General features: G+C 40.3%; 1 protein-coding gene across 1 annotated transcript in view; it reads right to left on the bottom strand.

Moving 5' to 3' along the window:
• Positions 1-1020: 1020 nt before the first annotated feature.
• Positions 1021-16619, bottom strand: part of clybl (citrate lyase beta like) — a 104896-nt gene continuing 89297 nt past the window's right edge. Inside the window, exons 4-8 of the mRNA XM_066641419.1 lie at positions 16025-16126; positions 14587-14680; positions 14219-14386; positions 7223-7347; positions 1021-4363 (exon numbers count right to left, since the gene is read on the bottom strand). Of these exons, the coding sequence (XP_066497516.1) occupies positions 4277-4363; positions 7223-7347; positions 14219-14386; positions 14587-14680; positions 16025-16126 (576 nt within the window). The 3' untranslated portion in view covers positions 1021-4276. The remainder of the gene's footprint in view (positions 4364-7222; positions 7348-14218; positions 14387-14586; positions 14681-16024; positions 16127-16619) is intronic.

Genomic DNA, 16619 nt, shown 5'->3' with positions numbered 1-16619 from the left:
AAAGAGCGAGCAGATCGCGCGCGGGCCGTCACTCACATCCACACACTCCGCATCAGTAGCTCGGCTCTCAGCACAGACACGCCGACGACCCCCGCTCTGATGAATTTGTAAATGACAATAAAAGGCAGCACTATTTACAGAGGCGTAATATATCAGCAATAACAAGGTAATATCACAGTAACAAGCTCTAATTGACCATTAATTAAATGTCAGTTTCCTAATGAGAACTTAATAATTAATAATATACATGAATTGTAGTTATGAGAAACTGGTTAAATTCAACAATATTAGTCCACCAATGCAGTAGTCCTGCTGACATTATGTGGTTTTCCTGTAGAACGCTCACTGGTCAAATTCAGTGTGATGAAGACAGTTATTGCATCTTTCAGCAGCTGAGTTCAGCTTCAGTTTGTGATCTATGCTTTACCTAAGCAGGGACTCGAACCCTAGTCACCAGTTCTTGGTGTGTCAGGTCAGTGTGTCCCCAACACTAGCCTTTTCTGTAGAGGACAGTGTATTTTTCCAACAACCGTACAGCTGTGATCCTCACTATTCTTTGAAGCTGATAAAAGAGGCAGAAAACCAGAAACCAGTTCCACTTTCATTTCAGACCCTAGAGCGGGTGTTGCACACAAAAACACGTTCATTTCAAAACTACTGCACTTTTTTTGAGTAAAAACCTTAATAAAAGAACCTTAATAGACCCATATTACTACCATATGATTATATTACCATATTGTTACATACTTATGACCAATCTGTAATAAACACCCTTTACTTTCCCAATATAGTGCAAAATGTCTTCTAATTTTACATTAAATATAAAGCAGGCCATAAATTTATCACAGGCCATGATCTTTGCACCCCCTCCCCACCATGTCTTTGTAAAATAAGATGAAGAAAATAAAGTAGTTCATTCTCTGCAGCTCATGTGTCAGCTTTTCACTTCGAAACATCAATATGTATTTTGAACAAGGGTGGCCACAGTATCACAGTACACTCTTAAATATGACAGCTCTTTAATAAAGGTCATGGTCCGGTTTAAACACAACCATCTGCATGTTGAATTGATTCTTCTCAATATTTTGTATATCGTCAGTGTCCAAATTTAAACATGTATCTCCCAAAATAGTAACTGGACAGAAGAAGGAAAAAACCTTCATACATTTTAATGGAAGTCAATGTAAAATCATGCTATTCCAAGCCATTTTGCTGCATTTCTATTGGTTCATTCATCATGGAATTTCCACCCGATGTGAAGGACAACTGCTGTGTTTAAATGATGCCGCAAAGAAATTTCAGCATTATTATGGCTCTAAATACAAACCATTGCTTTTATTAAATAACACTGTCGGCATAGTGCTAATTTTCCCTGTTTCTGCTGAGTTCATTTGGATAGTGGGGTGACCGCATTTAGTTTCTTCTTGTAAAATATTCCCAATGTTACATAAACAAAATAAACCGAGCGTGTGCATTAAACTCAGCCCTCTTCAGTGAACACAATCCGTTCTCCTACTGACCTCAAAACATGAAATTTGTCCGTTTACCAAAACAAGCAAGGAATCAGGCCTTTAAACATTATTTCATAGATAAGAATAAAAGTGTGTCAGTAAAAGTAAATCCTCTGATCCCAGCCTCAAAGTCTCTGTGATTTAAACACAGTGGGCTTATAGTCATATTATATTGGTACTTGTCATGTACTTATCTAACGTGGCAACGGAGGTCACATTTAATCACACAGTGTCTGAGATCTAACTGCAACTGGAGTGTGACAAAAGCTTCTGCTTGATTTCTGAGCCTGGCCCCTTCTGACAGAACAAACAGACTTAGCCAGCAGTGAGAGGTTCCTCGAAGTGAATCTCTCGACCTAGGGTTCCATCACTCCACATTCAGCCTGTCTCCTCAAACCCTACTGGCCTGTGTTTCTGTCTGCACTCCTGACTTTGCGCAGACACTGTGTGTCGTTGTGGGAAATTCAGCAGCAGTCCACGGGACCCCAGACCCTTCTCCAGGGCCAGGGCATGACAGGAGGGCGGGAAATGAGAATGACCAAAACAAATATAAAAACCATTAGAAAATTAAACATAAATGAGAATGAAAGGCTAAGTGAAGGGGGCAGGGGGGCGGGGGGATGTTGAGGTGGTGGGGAGCATGGGCCTGGTGCCAGGCAGGCAGCTTACTGTCGGCCCTTTGGGCTGGTCACAGCAGTGGCCTCCATCTTTTATTTTATTTTTTTTTTTGTCTATGTCCCTGGTCTGGCACCGAACGGCGACCCGAAGACTCGCCACAGACACGATTGATCACGCCACAGCCAGACTAACGCTATGCCTGGGCCTTCATTACCATAGTGACCAACTGAACTATTAACCATCCAAACCCCTCCGCCCTGCTCTCGTACCCCTCCCCAACCCTTCTGCCCTTCTCTGCCAAGGCCTCATCAACAGTGGGAGACAAAAGACTGGCAGCCGCGAGAAAGAACAGAGTGTTCCACAGGACGCATTCATGAGAGAATTAAAAAAAAAAAACCCACAAGCACAAATGTCAAAATGGCAGTCATTCACTCAAAATGACATCCTGGAGCTATATTTATTAAGGAGGTTTTATTAAAAAGGGCTTTTCTTGAAGGTTGGACAGCAATGTGAGGACAATAGCAGCGTGTGCTCTCTGGGCATTTTCAGGGTGAAAAAGCAGATGATTCATAGCAGGATGGACCCCTGAGCAACAAACTATTTCTAAAGAGAGAAACTGTCTGTGTTTACTTTCTCCAAAGTGGACAAACACAGGCCCCTGCAGAGAATGTGTGTGTGTGTGTGTGTTGCCCCACAGGTTAGGGTTAGCATCTTGCTGATGCCTGTTGATGTATTAATCCCCCACCACACACACACACACACACACACACTACACTAGCTCAGAGTGCCCTCCCAAACAAAGGCGTGTGGTCTGAAGTGGGCTGTGGGCCCAAACTCCTCTCAGTGTTGGTTTAAGGACATTCATGGCGGCTGTTTGGCAAATGATGTTTTGATGTGCCGTGGTCTGGACGAGCACCGAGGAGCCCCAGGCCTGAATGGGGAAACAACTGTTTGTTTGCCCTTTTGCCAGGCACGCCGAACCCTGGCCCAGAAACTGACCCGAGCGAGGCAGGAGGGAGGTGCGCACACACACACACACACACACAACACTGTCTGGACACACAGAAGACAACGTGTGTTGCATATGTTCCATATAAACCATAACAATGAAAGTTAGGATTCTCTTCAGTATTGAGGCTACCCACCTTCTAAACGTATCTACAGTGTCAGAGCTTTACTGGGAGACTTGTAAGACTTGATCAAAGAAATCTGTAGGGGTTTCCATATCTTCACAGTTCAGCTGGTTGAATTTCTCATTTCTCAATGTTTGGGGAAATACATCATTATTTTCAGAAGTGTTTTGAATGTTTCTTGACAGTTACATGTCCTTTCAGACCCACATTTTTAAAAAGCCATCTCAAAGTAGAAGGATGGAGAGAAACACCTGGGAATGTTTTTTTCCCCAAGATCAAAGCATGATTTCCTCTTGTCTCTAAGACGAAAGCTTAAAAGGAACACTAGGTAAGATGTGGTATTTTTGCTCCTGGAATCCCCCTAGATGCTGAGTGAAATCAAGGGGTTCTGAGGGGGGATGTGGAAGGTGGTTTCCTACCCTCCTCCAATTGTTACATAGTGCAGTTTCAGCAGTGCTGGGCCTGAAGTAGCAATGACAGAGGTTCTACACTCCCTATTACTGGTCAGTGGAGCATCATGATGGTTTTGAAGCTGTGCATTTAAGGTTAAAACAACACCTAGTGTTGCTTTAAACACTTTTACGTGATGGTGACAGTCCTTGTGGTCTCCCAGACCGTGCACGGTTGTTAACAGTCCCACTCATGTTCCTCTGACTTTTAGTCTAATGTCAGAAACATCTCTTAAAATATCAATTACATTCCATCTAATGGCGATTTTGACCTGCAACAGAAAACAACAATAAGCGGTCTCTGAGTTTGTACAATACAGTATGTGTGTATTATAATTATATATGCATATTAAATTACAGGAATCAAAATTAAATCAATAATTTATCTGAAATTGCAGCCATGGCTGCAGACAACACGCTACTGCTGGTGTTATGCAGCGCTTGATGAGCTCCAGCTAATGGTCCGAGAGGACACACGTCAGTCTGGAGTTCACAGTTTATCATCCGATGCCCTGCACGGTGACAGATACTGCTGCCTGCACAGCCCCACTTTGGCTCATTTCCCCTAGACAGCTGAGGCCAAGGTGACGATGTTCTGGGCCTGCTTCAATGACGGCATGTCAATCATACTGCCATGGAAGGTGAACGCACCCTAGAGAGAGTAAAGCACAACTGAGTTAAAGCACTGAAAAAGAGTGCAGAGATAAAAATGGGTGATTTTTATATTTAAAACACACCTCCTCCTCTGATGCAGCCATCTTCTGTTATCTGAATGTCTGGCTTAAAAGCTGAACATCTACACTGTCAGAAAAACTGTCACTGGGATGGTACCCTCAAAGGTACATACGTGGTACATTTAATTAGGGAACACATTATACACACAATAGAACCTTATTCTATTATAAACTTACATTTTAAAGTTCATATGCCCTCTTCATCTCCAGGACTTACTGTATGCTCTTTTTATTTTACACAGTTCTGTAATGAAAGGTTACAAATATTCACCTCTCCTTTTGCAGGGAAAGGCCATCCTCTTGTTTGTTTACATTCAGAAGCTCAAAGTGGAAGGGTACGTTTGAGGGGAAAAGTTTAACTTGTCTGTGAGTCTTTATTCACTACCACACAAACTCATTTGTTTAGCTTTGTGGCACTTGCTGTCTGTGTTTACTTTCATGCAATTTAGAGTCAGTTCCATCAACAGCTAAAATAAGTCAATATCACCCACATATGGAGCAGGAATAGAGCAATATCCTCATCCTGGTTCATGCTTTTCAACGTTTGGAGGTCTATTCGTTGTCTAAAAACTTCCAGATGTCCTTTCTGTGCCATGAGTAGAGAGTGAGCCTAGCACACCGGAACCAGACACTGTTTTGTAAACACATTAGACCAGTTTCCAGCGTGCAAACAGACTGCAGAATGAACAGAATTGCAAGGTAACATCCTCAGAACACTATAAAAAGTATTTTTTGATTAAAATCGTGAATGTTACCTTTAATCTTTTCCACTGTCATCACTTTTTTCACTAATTGCCACGTTTTTTTTTTTAACTCTCTCTAAAGTTTCAAGGCATCTAAACTCCAAACTGTTTGCCATGTGTCTTGGTGGCTGCCCACTGGTCCATATATGTGTGTGTGCGTGTGTCTTACCTCTAATGAAAAGTAAGTGTGTATTTGTGTTTACTGCCATGGATGGATTGAATACGGAGTCCAAATTTCATACTGCTGCACAATGATGATTAAATCATCTTCCAACTGCCTAGTTCTCTTAGATTTTCTAACATAAACCTGTGTAGGCTAGAACAGTCCATCGCATCCAGAGGGCCACTGTACACACCCTCAGAGAGAGAGAGAGAGCGAGATGGGCCTCTTAAAGGGGATGTCTACGATGGTGGGGAAACACAGTTTATGTTCCAAAGCTCTGCGTCTTTTAACATTGAATGGTGTGTTTCAGAAGAAAAACGACTTTTCTTTGCACATGGCCAAAGTGTAACTTGTCTGTAAGTTTTATTTACCGTTTGAACTACCACAGAAACTCATTTGTAACTTGAGTTGTTTAATTTTGTAGCACCTTCTGTATTGCAGTTTGCCATCTGCCGGATTTAGAGGTATTTCTGTCTTAAGTGATCAGAAACCAAAAAATAAGTCAATATTATGCACCTATGGAGCAGGAATAGAGTGATATATAATCATCTCGGGTAATGCTTTTGAATGTTTGGGGTTCTCTTCATTGTCTAGAAGAAAGATGCCTTTTCTCTGCCATGAGCTGAGAGAGAGAGAGAGAAAGACTAGCCTTTTGCCTCTTGCATGTGTCTCTTGTTTACATTGTGTTGTAATGCAGCAATTGTGAATCTATCCATCTACCCATCTCTCTCTCTGTCTGGATTTCGTAATTAAAACTTTGCAAATAGGCATTGAGACCATGTGACCAGCGAATGTGAATGCCGTCTACATGTAACAGACAATATAGTATAATAATCCCCTGAGATGGAGCTCCACAGAAGATTGAGCAGTAATTATAATTCAAATCAGCTCTCCATGTTTAATTGGCAGTCTAACAAAAAAGTATTGTTTACATGTTCTGCACTATGCTGTGGATCAATAAACCTTTGCAGGAAGGTTATAGCTAAACGCAGTGTTGTGTGTTTTATTCTTGCCAGCTGGAGATTTGTGAAAATATTGCGTGTTCTCCACCAAGGCGCTCTTGTTTAGCTGCATGGGAAAAGCTGGAATAAGACAAAACACAAAGGAAATGCTCCTGACAGCTGCATGAAATATTGCTGGAAGTCTTTTATTTGATTGTTAAATGCCTTCATTCATTTGAGCACTGCACTGCGCCAGATATTTCAATCAGCCAACACCAGTGGAAAAATAAGCTTCTGTTATACACAGTGGCGTTTGCAGTAATGCCTGTTTATTGCCAAGAGCAACACACAGAATCTGAATGTCAGTAACAACATTAGCCCGAAATGCCAAGTGATAGAAAAGCTCAGACCTCAGGTGGGTGTTTTATAGGCTTCTCCTGTCTAAAAAAGAAGGGAAATTTAATAGGCCAAAGAACAAGTGGGAAAAGGAGCAAACGGAAAGAGTGCCAGAGCTCCAGTGTGCAGCATAATGGTGGGTGATGAGAGTGGAGCGTTGAGAGGGCCACGCGAGTTCCCCCAGGCTAGCCTTAATCTAAGAATTACTGGCAGCAAGGTGCAGGCAGATTGTGCATTAGAAGCACATCGTCTCCAGTGTGGGCAGCCCCACCGAGCACAAAACACAGGACTCAATGATGCACTAAATTAGGGACCATAATATTACAGCACTCTATTTGCTTTCTTCCACTTTGCAAAGCTCTGAAGCGAAGAGTGGAGTGAGTCTGTTTACAGAAGACAGCTCCACTGCACCAGGAGTCTTACAATTATTTGTTTATGGCAGGAGGAAAGTAAGTAGGTGCATGTTAGTGTATAAAGATGTGTGTGTGTGTGGGGGAGGGGGTAGTGGGGCTGTGAGGATGCAGTGTCTTTTACCTTCCCAAGCTTCTGGTGCTCCTCAAATGCAGCGATTAACTGTGTGGCCCATTTGACCCTCTCCAGACTGGGGGAGAACTCCTCCTGCACGATCTGGATTTGGTTCGGGTGAATCACTTGCTTTCCTTGAGAGAAATGATCAGAGATATTAAAACATTTTAACATTTTTTATTAATAGTAATTATAACTACATAATACACGATATTTATTTGAATTACACGCTAGTGAACGATACAAATTCTTCACCTGATGTGCAAAAATGCATACAAACAGTGAATTCACAAAAATAATTAATTAAATTTTTTTTCCAGAATTTTTTGATGGGCCCTTTGCTTATTTTATTATTCATACTGAAGCTACCATTTCTCTTCCATAGCATTCTCTGCCGGTGAGAAATAAGACTTGCCACATGCATTTCACTTAATAAACATCCCTGATATATTGGGCACATGACAAATAAGGAATTTGGCAATGTTGAGGTGAACTGAATGGTGAAGAACCCCCGAGACATGTCCCCTTCTCCTCCATCCCAGTGTTAGCCCACGCAGACGTTTGTTGGTTGACACAGTAGATCAGTCAGTGTTCTCCTCCAGCTCATTGAGCTGTCCAGTTGTGTTGGGTTAGCGACAGTTTGAAGGATGTATACACCTTATTGAACAGAATACTCCCAGGAAATTAACTTCATAAATAGAAATAGAAATAAAAGTAAATATTGGAGAAATGCTGTTAATCTTAAAAATGTTCTTAAGGTTCATATTTGGCTGTAAAATTAAACGATTTTCACTGGGATTACAGGTCATTGAAATGTGACGCCTGACAGAGGTCCAGTCCAGGTTTAAAGGGCTTTTCTGCGCTTTAGTGTAGTGGCTGTTCTCTGGTGGCTGGCAGCCTCTCTTTCTCTGGTGTGGCTCCCTGGCCAGGCTCGAATTTGAGCGACACAGCGGGAAGAGAGGATGCTATGAATCATGGGTGTCATCCTGATTTTCGCCCTGTGCCCCGCTGAACTCTCAAACTTTACTGCACGCTTAGTTACACTTCAATCTGAGCCAGCCTCTGTGAGCCTCTGCTTCTCATTACAGAGCAGACACACACACACTCACACACACACACACACACACACACACACACACACACACACACACACAAACATACAATCATGTGCAGGTCCAACACAACATGAAAAGTCCCACCGACACACACATATACAGGACATATTGGTACATAAAATAAATAAAATCTGAAATGGTAACTCTTACATTTTTATGGAAGTAAGTTCATTGAGCAAGATTTTTTATTTTTACACAATATGTAAATATAAAGTCAACTTGCTTCAAAAACAAACAAACAAACAAACAAACAAACAAACAAATAAATAAATAAATAAATAAAGCAAATGAAAAACTAATAGGAAATAACAACAATAATAAACATGTACATAAGTCTAAGTGAAACATTGTGTGGCTGAAAATATTGAACAATATCACAAACTTTGGCCAAAAAAAAAAGGCTTGTACATACTAACACAGGTCAATTCAATATATTTTTAACTGCTATAAATTTCAAGAAATTGTAATAACAGTATTGACAAATGATATGATGTTCTGTGTTTGTATTTATTTATTGGTGTATTTATTTATTTTTTGCTCATTTGGTATGTCTTTCACTTAGTTTACACTCAAAGTGTATTTCTATTGCAGTAAAAGTATAAAAAAAGAAAAAAAATGTATATAAAATAAATATAACAGAAAAAAATACAAATTAAAAAGACTTGGACAAAATTGTTATGACATCTAGAAAGTTTGATCCCAGAAATAGTATAAAAATAAATGTTTATGTTAGATTTTTGATAGTTGAGAAATGACAAATATTTGACAATTTACAGTTGTCATATTCGTTAAATTACTGGAGCATATTCATTAAATAAACTCATATTTCATTAGAGTTTCAGGTTCCTAAAACCTCTAACAGCCCAAAAACAATGATATTGTTCAGGCAGAGTGAACAATGCATGAAGCACTTCATCATCACTGATAATGAAGTCATAGAATTAAAACACAGAGGATATTATATAGACTTCTAATAATTCTAAGGAGACTTATCTTAACATTATCCATAACTACTACTCGTCTAAATCTAACCTTAATATTAAACATCACTTTAGATCATAAGCATTTCTGTCCACATGAGGAAGAAAAGCCCCTGGGTGCAAGTGTGTAAACAGATTCTGGTCCTCACAATGTGCTCCCTATGTGGACCGACCACACACACACACACACACACAAATAGATGTAAGCCACTGATGTCTGTAAAGCTCTGCTTTGGGTGTGTTAATGACCTGATAGTGGGGTGAGAAATTGGAGAAGACTATAACTGATGACCATGAAATCTCACTTTATATGATGTGAGGCAGCCATTTACTTATGTCTCTATGGATAAAAAAACCTTCTACATTTGCAAAGTATTACAAGCCAATTTAAATATGCACAAATCCAAAAATATACATTTTATATTTAAATTTATATTTATCATCCAATTTTTAATGTGACAAAGATCCATATTTTCACATTTCTAATTTTCCTTCTCACATCACTTAAGACCCTGACTTTCTAATGGTAAGAAAAGCCTATGTGTGTGATATACAATAAATGGGCTAATTTCTAACAGGACTTTCTGAACAATTCCTGGGTCTAGACGTCAACGACCCATCATTTTATCGCTTGAGAGTCTCTGAAGAACATAATCCACCAAGGTACCAGAGCTGGCAGGCTGAGAATTCAGCGCATGAGAAAACCATTAGATCCATCTGCTAGCCTTACCCCAGTTAACCCCTCGGTACAACTCCCAGCCATGTGTGACACATTTCAACTTGTGCACATTTCACTCACGACGTAACATATGATTGACATTATTAGGCTTTAATATGTTAACACACTCCGGCAGCAGGCACAGGTGTTAGTTTTTGCCACACTTGTTTCCATGACACGGAAACAAGAGTGTTTTACAATGTATGCAGCTCAGTGCCTCAGCTGTATTCAGCATCGGTTAATGAATAATGCACAACCAAAATAGCTAAGGGGCAGAAAATAAGTACTGTGTACAAATGACAGCGAGACATACACTTAAATGTAAATAAAGCGAAGCAGCTTGGCGAGTGTGTTTGTGGCTGTCGGGCCGGTGGAGTGTTGTGGGTGGAGAACGATGTGTGTACAGTCCCCACCTCGGTCCCACAGGAGTTGGGCCTGTTGGATCAACAGCCTAAAGAGGAGGCTCAGGGCCCACGTCTGCGACGCCCAGCCCAGAAAAAGCTGGCGGGGGGTAGTTCCCTCACATCAACAAAATATGCCCCCTTCCCTGTACTGCCACCTGTTCAGGAGCTGTCTGCTCTGAGCCAGCTAGTGACAGAGCCAACGCAGGGGGGTGTGGCCAGGCCTATCCTCACGCCGCTATTGGTCAGCAGAGATGCATCATTAAAGCTCCCCAAAGCCAACAAACCAATCACAGCATGCCATCTGGTGCAGGAAGATCTCATTGGGGTGTTTTGGTTTAGCAGAAACCCCCTGTCAGACCAGGCTCAAAGTACCAGAAAGAGGAATTTTGGCAGTTTAATGATTTTCATAAATGGTTCATATTTCCGTCTACAACAGATTGGATCAATTCAAATCGGGGAACTTCGAAATGTTTATCAATGCCCAGCTCAAAAATACATTTTGGTATAACTGAGAAAATATAAATAATTTAAGACTAGAAATCAAATATTTTTTATTTTATGTAAGATTTACAGACTTATTAATGTCAGTGTAATTTTATGAATACAGATTCATCTCTTAGGATCGCTTATGAGCTTTAAGAGAATGTAATGATGCAATGCTTAAAAAGGCCAAATGAATATTTAGTTTTCTTTCCTACTTATTCAGTATGACTTTGAGAAAACTAAGCAGATGAAAACATACTATATTTCAAAGATAATATTTTAGCCAGATATGAAAATAGCTATATCTGTATTATATAAAAATCACAGAAAAATTTCAATCTGAATTATATTCAGTTTACTGCATTCATCTAAAATGGTTAGGAAATGTAAAGTTTATCCTAGATGATAGCTATTATATATATTTATACACACACACACACACACACACACATTCATCACACCAAAATGCTATACTGTTGCTATACTATAGTTAGACCCCAAAACTGAAATCCTAATTGTCTCAAAAAAAGTCTTGTGAATGTGAATTATATACATTTTTTTTCATAAAATCTAATTATTTATTTAGCCCCCTCCAGGGTTTATTCCCGCCTTGCGCCCAATGATTCCAGGTAGTCTCTGGACCCACCGCGACCCTGAATTGGATAAGCGGTTACAGATAATGAATGAATGAATAATTATTTATTTAGATTTAATTATATTTTAGCAGAGATACTGGGGAATCTGAAAATGACAATATATGCAGTGGCATCACAGTGACACGTCTCCAGTTCCCTGCATACACTCTGATGCACTCACACACACGTGCGCACACACAGGCTCGTGGAGAGTGTAAAGTGTAAACAGTGTCTGTAAACAGTGGGCTTCCTCACCCAGGCAGAGTGTCTAGCTGTAGCTAACGGGTTGCTGTGGAGTTCAGCAGCTAGCTGAGGGATCTGTACTCACACACAGGCTGAGAACACACTCATGAGACTCCGTGCCTCCTGCTGACAGACACACACTGGACACACTGCTCTGTCGGTACTCCATTCCGGCTGCAGCAAGGCATGCCTAGCCTGCCCCTGTTACTGTGCAAATTACACCTCAGCCCAATTTTGTGGCTGACTCCAGAATGCGCTGGAACTGAGCAACAATTCGGTTTGTATTTGGAAAATACCTTCAGCTCCACCACTGATATGCAGTTCTTTTTAAATGTCTAAGCCCAGAGTGTAATATCTTGATTTTACCAAAGCCACACATTACAGAAAAGTGTGTTAAAACCCATTCATTGGACGTTTCATATGTGGTTTCCATAGCAAGCTAAATTTAGAAGAGGAGAGGAAAGAAGGAAAGAGGGGAACCAGGATAAAGAGGGGAGCAGAAGAATGCTGTGAGACAAAAGCTCCACGCTCTGGAGGAATGGCAGTGTTGCTGTAAACAGAGATGAGCAGGGGGAACAGTGTGTGTTCTGCAAACAGCCATTACATATTCATTAGCGGAGGCTCTGAGGAGGGCTGCCTGTGGCCTCCTGTGGCCAGTTACCCGCTCACCGGGACTCCACACGCACGCGTTGCCTGGCTACAAACCCACACAGCGCATAGCTGCCAACACAGGGCCAAGCCTTGCTCTTCGAGGAAACGTATGTGCACGCTTCCACGTAACATGGTATATCCATAGAGCGATACAAATAAGCTCACATCTGCAAAAAAACACCTCACTGAGTTTTGCGAAAGCCTCGGTCTGTGATTTTCATCTTTGCTAGCTAGCAAGCGGCAGGTTCATTTATCAAATCCTGTGGCTGAAATGACTTCATCTCTGTGCCGAAATATAAAAAACACAAATAAGATTTAAACACGAAGCCACAAGCTGTCATACATTCCTGAAAAGCCTGCATCAACAAGGCCGAGCGGCTGGGTTCAAAGCGCCATTCTGAAGAATTCATAAAAGCACTAATGAGCTGGAACTCCAGTAAACGAGCCGGCCGAGGACTCAAAGGAACAGGCACGGAAACATGAAGAGAGCCGCGCAGCCTGAGGGACAGCCACAGCACCCAAGTACCCACTACACTGCAGCAGATGGGCCTATAAAGCACATATAACTACAGTACGCGCCTGCACTGAGCATACTGTACTACAGACAACACAGGACATGTATAAGAAAGCACCAGAATGACCATATGTTGTTTAGTACACCAAGGATATAATGTGACGATTCTCAACTGAATACACTGCAAAGCAATGTCATCTGAGAAAATGCCCATAGCTGGTTATAGTGGTGAAATCTTTCTTTTTTTTTTTTGGGAAAGCGTAACATGAAATCAAATACAAATAAATGTATAAGAGTGTTGTCTGTCAAACACAGATCTCATCAGTGGATCAGTGGAAACAGAAATGTAACCTTCTCACCATGACACAGCTCTACTTTAAATAAGAAATTCCTTTTTACAAATCTTGAGATTATTTGCCTTTATTCTAATATTATTTGTTGTCTGGCTACTGTGTTGATATTTCGTCATTGTCCAAAGACAAACATGCATCTCTAAATCAGTAACTTTACAAGAGAAGGAAAAAAAAAATCTTAGCTTTCACTGGAAGTCCGTGTAAAAGGAGTTTATTCCGAGTCATTTAGGAGCATTTTTAGTGGTCCATTCATCATGAAATTGTCACACAATGTAAAGAACAGCTGTTGTCTTCAAATGATTTAGTAAGCACAAATAGACAAAAATGGAGATAATGGGAGGAATGTTTTTCATTGAACAGGGACAATATGCAAATACAATTTAATGTCACAATATTTTCCAAATATATTTATATATATATTAAAGCTAATGAATCCATAATTGTGTACTCTCTAAACTGAATTGTATGTTCTATGATTTATGAACTGCTCTGTATTAGACCATGTATCATGACCCAGTTAAATACCAAGTTAATCAATTTTAGTCCAGAATTTCGTAAAAAAAAAGTCTCAAATATTAGTTAGTCTAAAATGAGATATTCTTATATAAAAGATATTTTCAACCACCTCATTTTTTTCAACTCCATATAACATGCCAAAAACATCACTGTAGTGAGTTCTGAATTTTGTGACTTTTAAGTGTTTATTTTTTTTTTTTACTCCATTAGCTTCTTTTTATTTTTTATATTCTACTTGTTTACCACTCTTCCATTGTCTATCAATGCCACAAAAACTCAAAGCCAACACTGGTGTAGGCAGTAGACTAAATGGAGGATGGCCTTACAACTAGGGACGCAAGTAGCCGTGTGTGGGAGTGTGTGTTTTTGGAGTGTGTTTACTGAGCAGCATACCAGTGAAGCCCATAAGTGCGCCCTCTCTGGCCTGCAGCCGCAGTCCTTCTGCATCCTGGTAGTCAATGTAAACAAGGTCGATGGCCTGCAGGCCAAAGGCTTTGGTGGTGACCACTACTTTCTGACGAGCGTACAGCAGCTCTCTGGCATCTTTGGTTCTTGTGGCGCCTTTAAGACAAGCAATATTTTACCAAATTACAGATCAGTGGAAGAATATTAAGGCTAATACGGAGAAGCATCCTAATTATTCAAATAAAAAGACGACACTGGTCTGTACAATTGAGGCAAACTGTGAATTAATGTAAAAAGAATAAAACAGAGGCAATCAAAGAGAGTAAAAGAACAGAGGAGTGTGTTAATGAGCAGACCTATACTGGCACAGAAGTCATCAGAGCCGAACACCACTCCGTCGTGATGAAGACCAACTTTTGGGCCGAGCTGCCGGATCTCTTCACACACAGCCTGGGACAGAGAGAAGAGACACAAAGAGCTCTGTCTGTGTGTTCAAGATTGTGTGTGTGTGTGTGTGTGTGTGTGTGTGTGTGTTCTGGCACTCGATCAAGTCGCCCAGTCAGATGGTTCAAATATCCCCCATTACCCCCTTAATCAATGTCTCTGCTTCTGCTCCTCACATGGAATTTTAAACGTGGAAAACGATCAGTTATATAGACAACAGACACACATACACAAACATATACACACAGATATAATTAATGGCCTGATATGGTTGTGCTCCTGCAGATGGGGAAAAAAAAAACAAAGAACAAAAACAACAAAAAGAAAAAGAAATCATAATCTGTGAAGGCTGTCCAAAGCTGGGACAAAAGCACCAAAGTAGTGCTGCAGAAAGGAAAGTTTGGAATGTGATATGATTTTGTCAGGCATGGAGCAGATGGAATTTGTCTCATGCTTTTGCTGGGTTCCAAATTAATTTCACTTCTTGCTGTGACTCTGCAATGTTTCCCTGTCTCGGCTCTGGGACGTGGTCTAGCCACCACAACAGAGTTCAAGACTGAGGGGGAAAAGAAAGGAATACCAAAGACAAGGGGAAAGAAATCAAAAAATTGAGTTGCATGCATCTTTATATATTATTTATTTATTTAATTTTATTTATTAAGAATCCTGCTTTTGTCCTATGAATTCAGCAACATCATGGGGGACATTTATAAAGGGGAGTTTCATTTTTTACATTTCTGTATAATTAAATAATTAAGATGTAACCGATTCCAGAGAAACAGACGTCTGAAGTGTTTGATGCCTCTAAAGTCTTCTACACAAACAGTTTACAGCTATGTTGCCTGATGACTTCAATGGTTTGTTTTGATCTGAGGCTTTAGCTATTTTTTTATTAAACTTTACACTAAATCCTTAGCAGAGTTTCAGGTAAGAAGTTGTAAGACAACGCATTCCACAAAGAAGTTTATTTAGTTGATTTCCCACTATTTTGTGTGTGTGTGTGTGTGTGTATATATATATATATACACACACACACACACACACTGCATAAAAATTAAAGACTATACTCTATATAGTTGCTGTGATCCCTGGTTCCCATCACCACCAGTGTAAACATATTTGTGTTGGCAAGTATATCTAGAACAGAGCATTTGACCTCAAACCCCTCAAAGACTGAATTATTCATAAAATTTGAGAAATTTGGAGAAAAGGGAAATAAAACATTGTTATTGTTGCCCAAAAATGAAACTCCAGGCAATGATGTACTCCTGCGCTCCTGACAGGTCCTTTAATCTGATCGCTTTGGTATATAAACTACTTACATCTGCATTTTTTTAGCCTGGTTTTTACCTTAAAATTCAGCAACCCCACAGCAGTTTCCACAAAGGTGACTAAGCGAATGGGTTCCATCAGCTTCCGGCCTTTTAAGTGCCGCTGAAACCTGTCAACAAACTGACATGCACACACACACACACACACACACACACACACACACACACACACACAAATCATTATTTATTCATAAATAATGACCAGCACTCATCTGTAGGGAACATCAATGGGAAAGATCACCATCTGAAAAAAAAGAGGAAAGTGTTTGTTATTGCGGCGAGTTTCAGACCCCGTCTGACATTCAGCATTTGAACTCTTTCAAAAAAAAAATTCCTTTTAATCATGTTCAAACTGATGGCACATTACATGTGACAGACATCCAATTAAATCCAGGAGAAACTGATATCCTGAGTCAGGGTTTAGAAGTGAGAAGTTTGCTTTCTTTGCTTTTTATTTTTTATTTTTTTTAAAGCAACAGTATTTACTCACTCTTATGGCCCTGGACTCACGGCTGCTTGGCAAGCCCCCTCAAGACATACTACATGTTCCAGTGCGTCTTTAGAGAAAGAAAAGAGGTAAAATGAAAAGCCAAGGGACAAGATTTGAGCTTTCT

Source organism: Hoplias malabaricus, chromosome 12, assembly GCF_029633855.1.
Source record: "Hoplias malabaricus isolate fHopMal1 chromosome 12, fHopMal1.hap1, whole genome shotgun sequence".
NCBI classification, from domain to species: domain Eukaryota; kingdom Metazoa; phylum Chordata; class Actinopteri; order Characiformes; family Erythrinidae; genus Hoplias; species Hoplias malabaricus.
The sequence above is the reverse complement of the archived record's forward strand: the minus strand, read 5'-3'. Positions and strand labels throughout refer to the sequence as shown.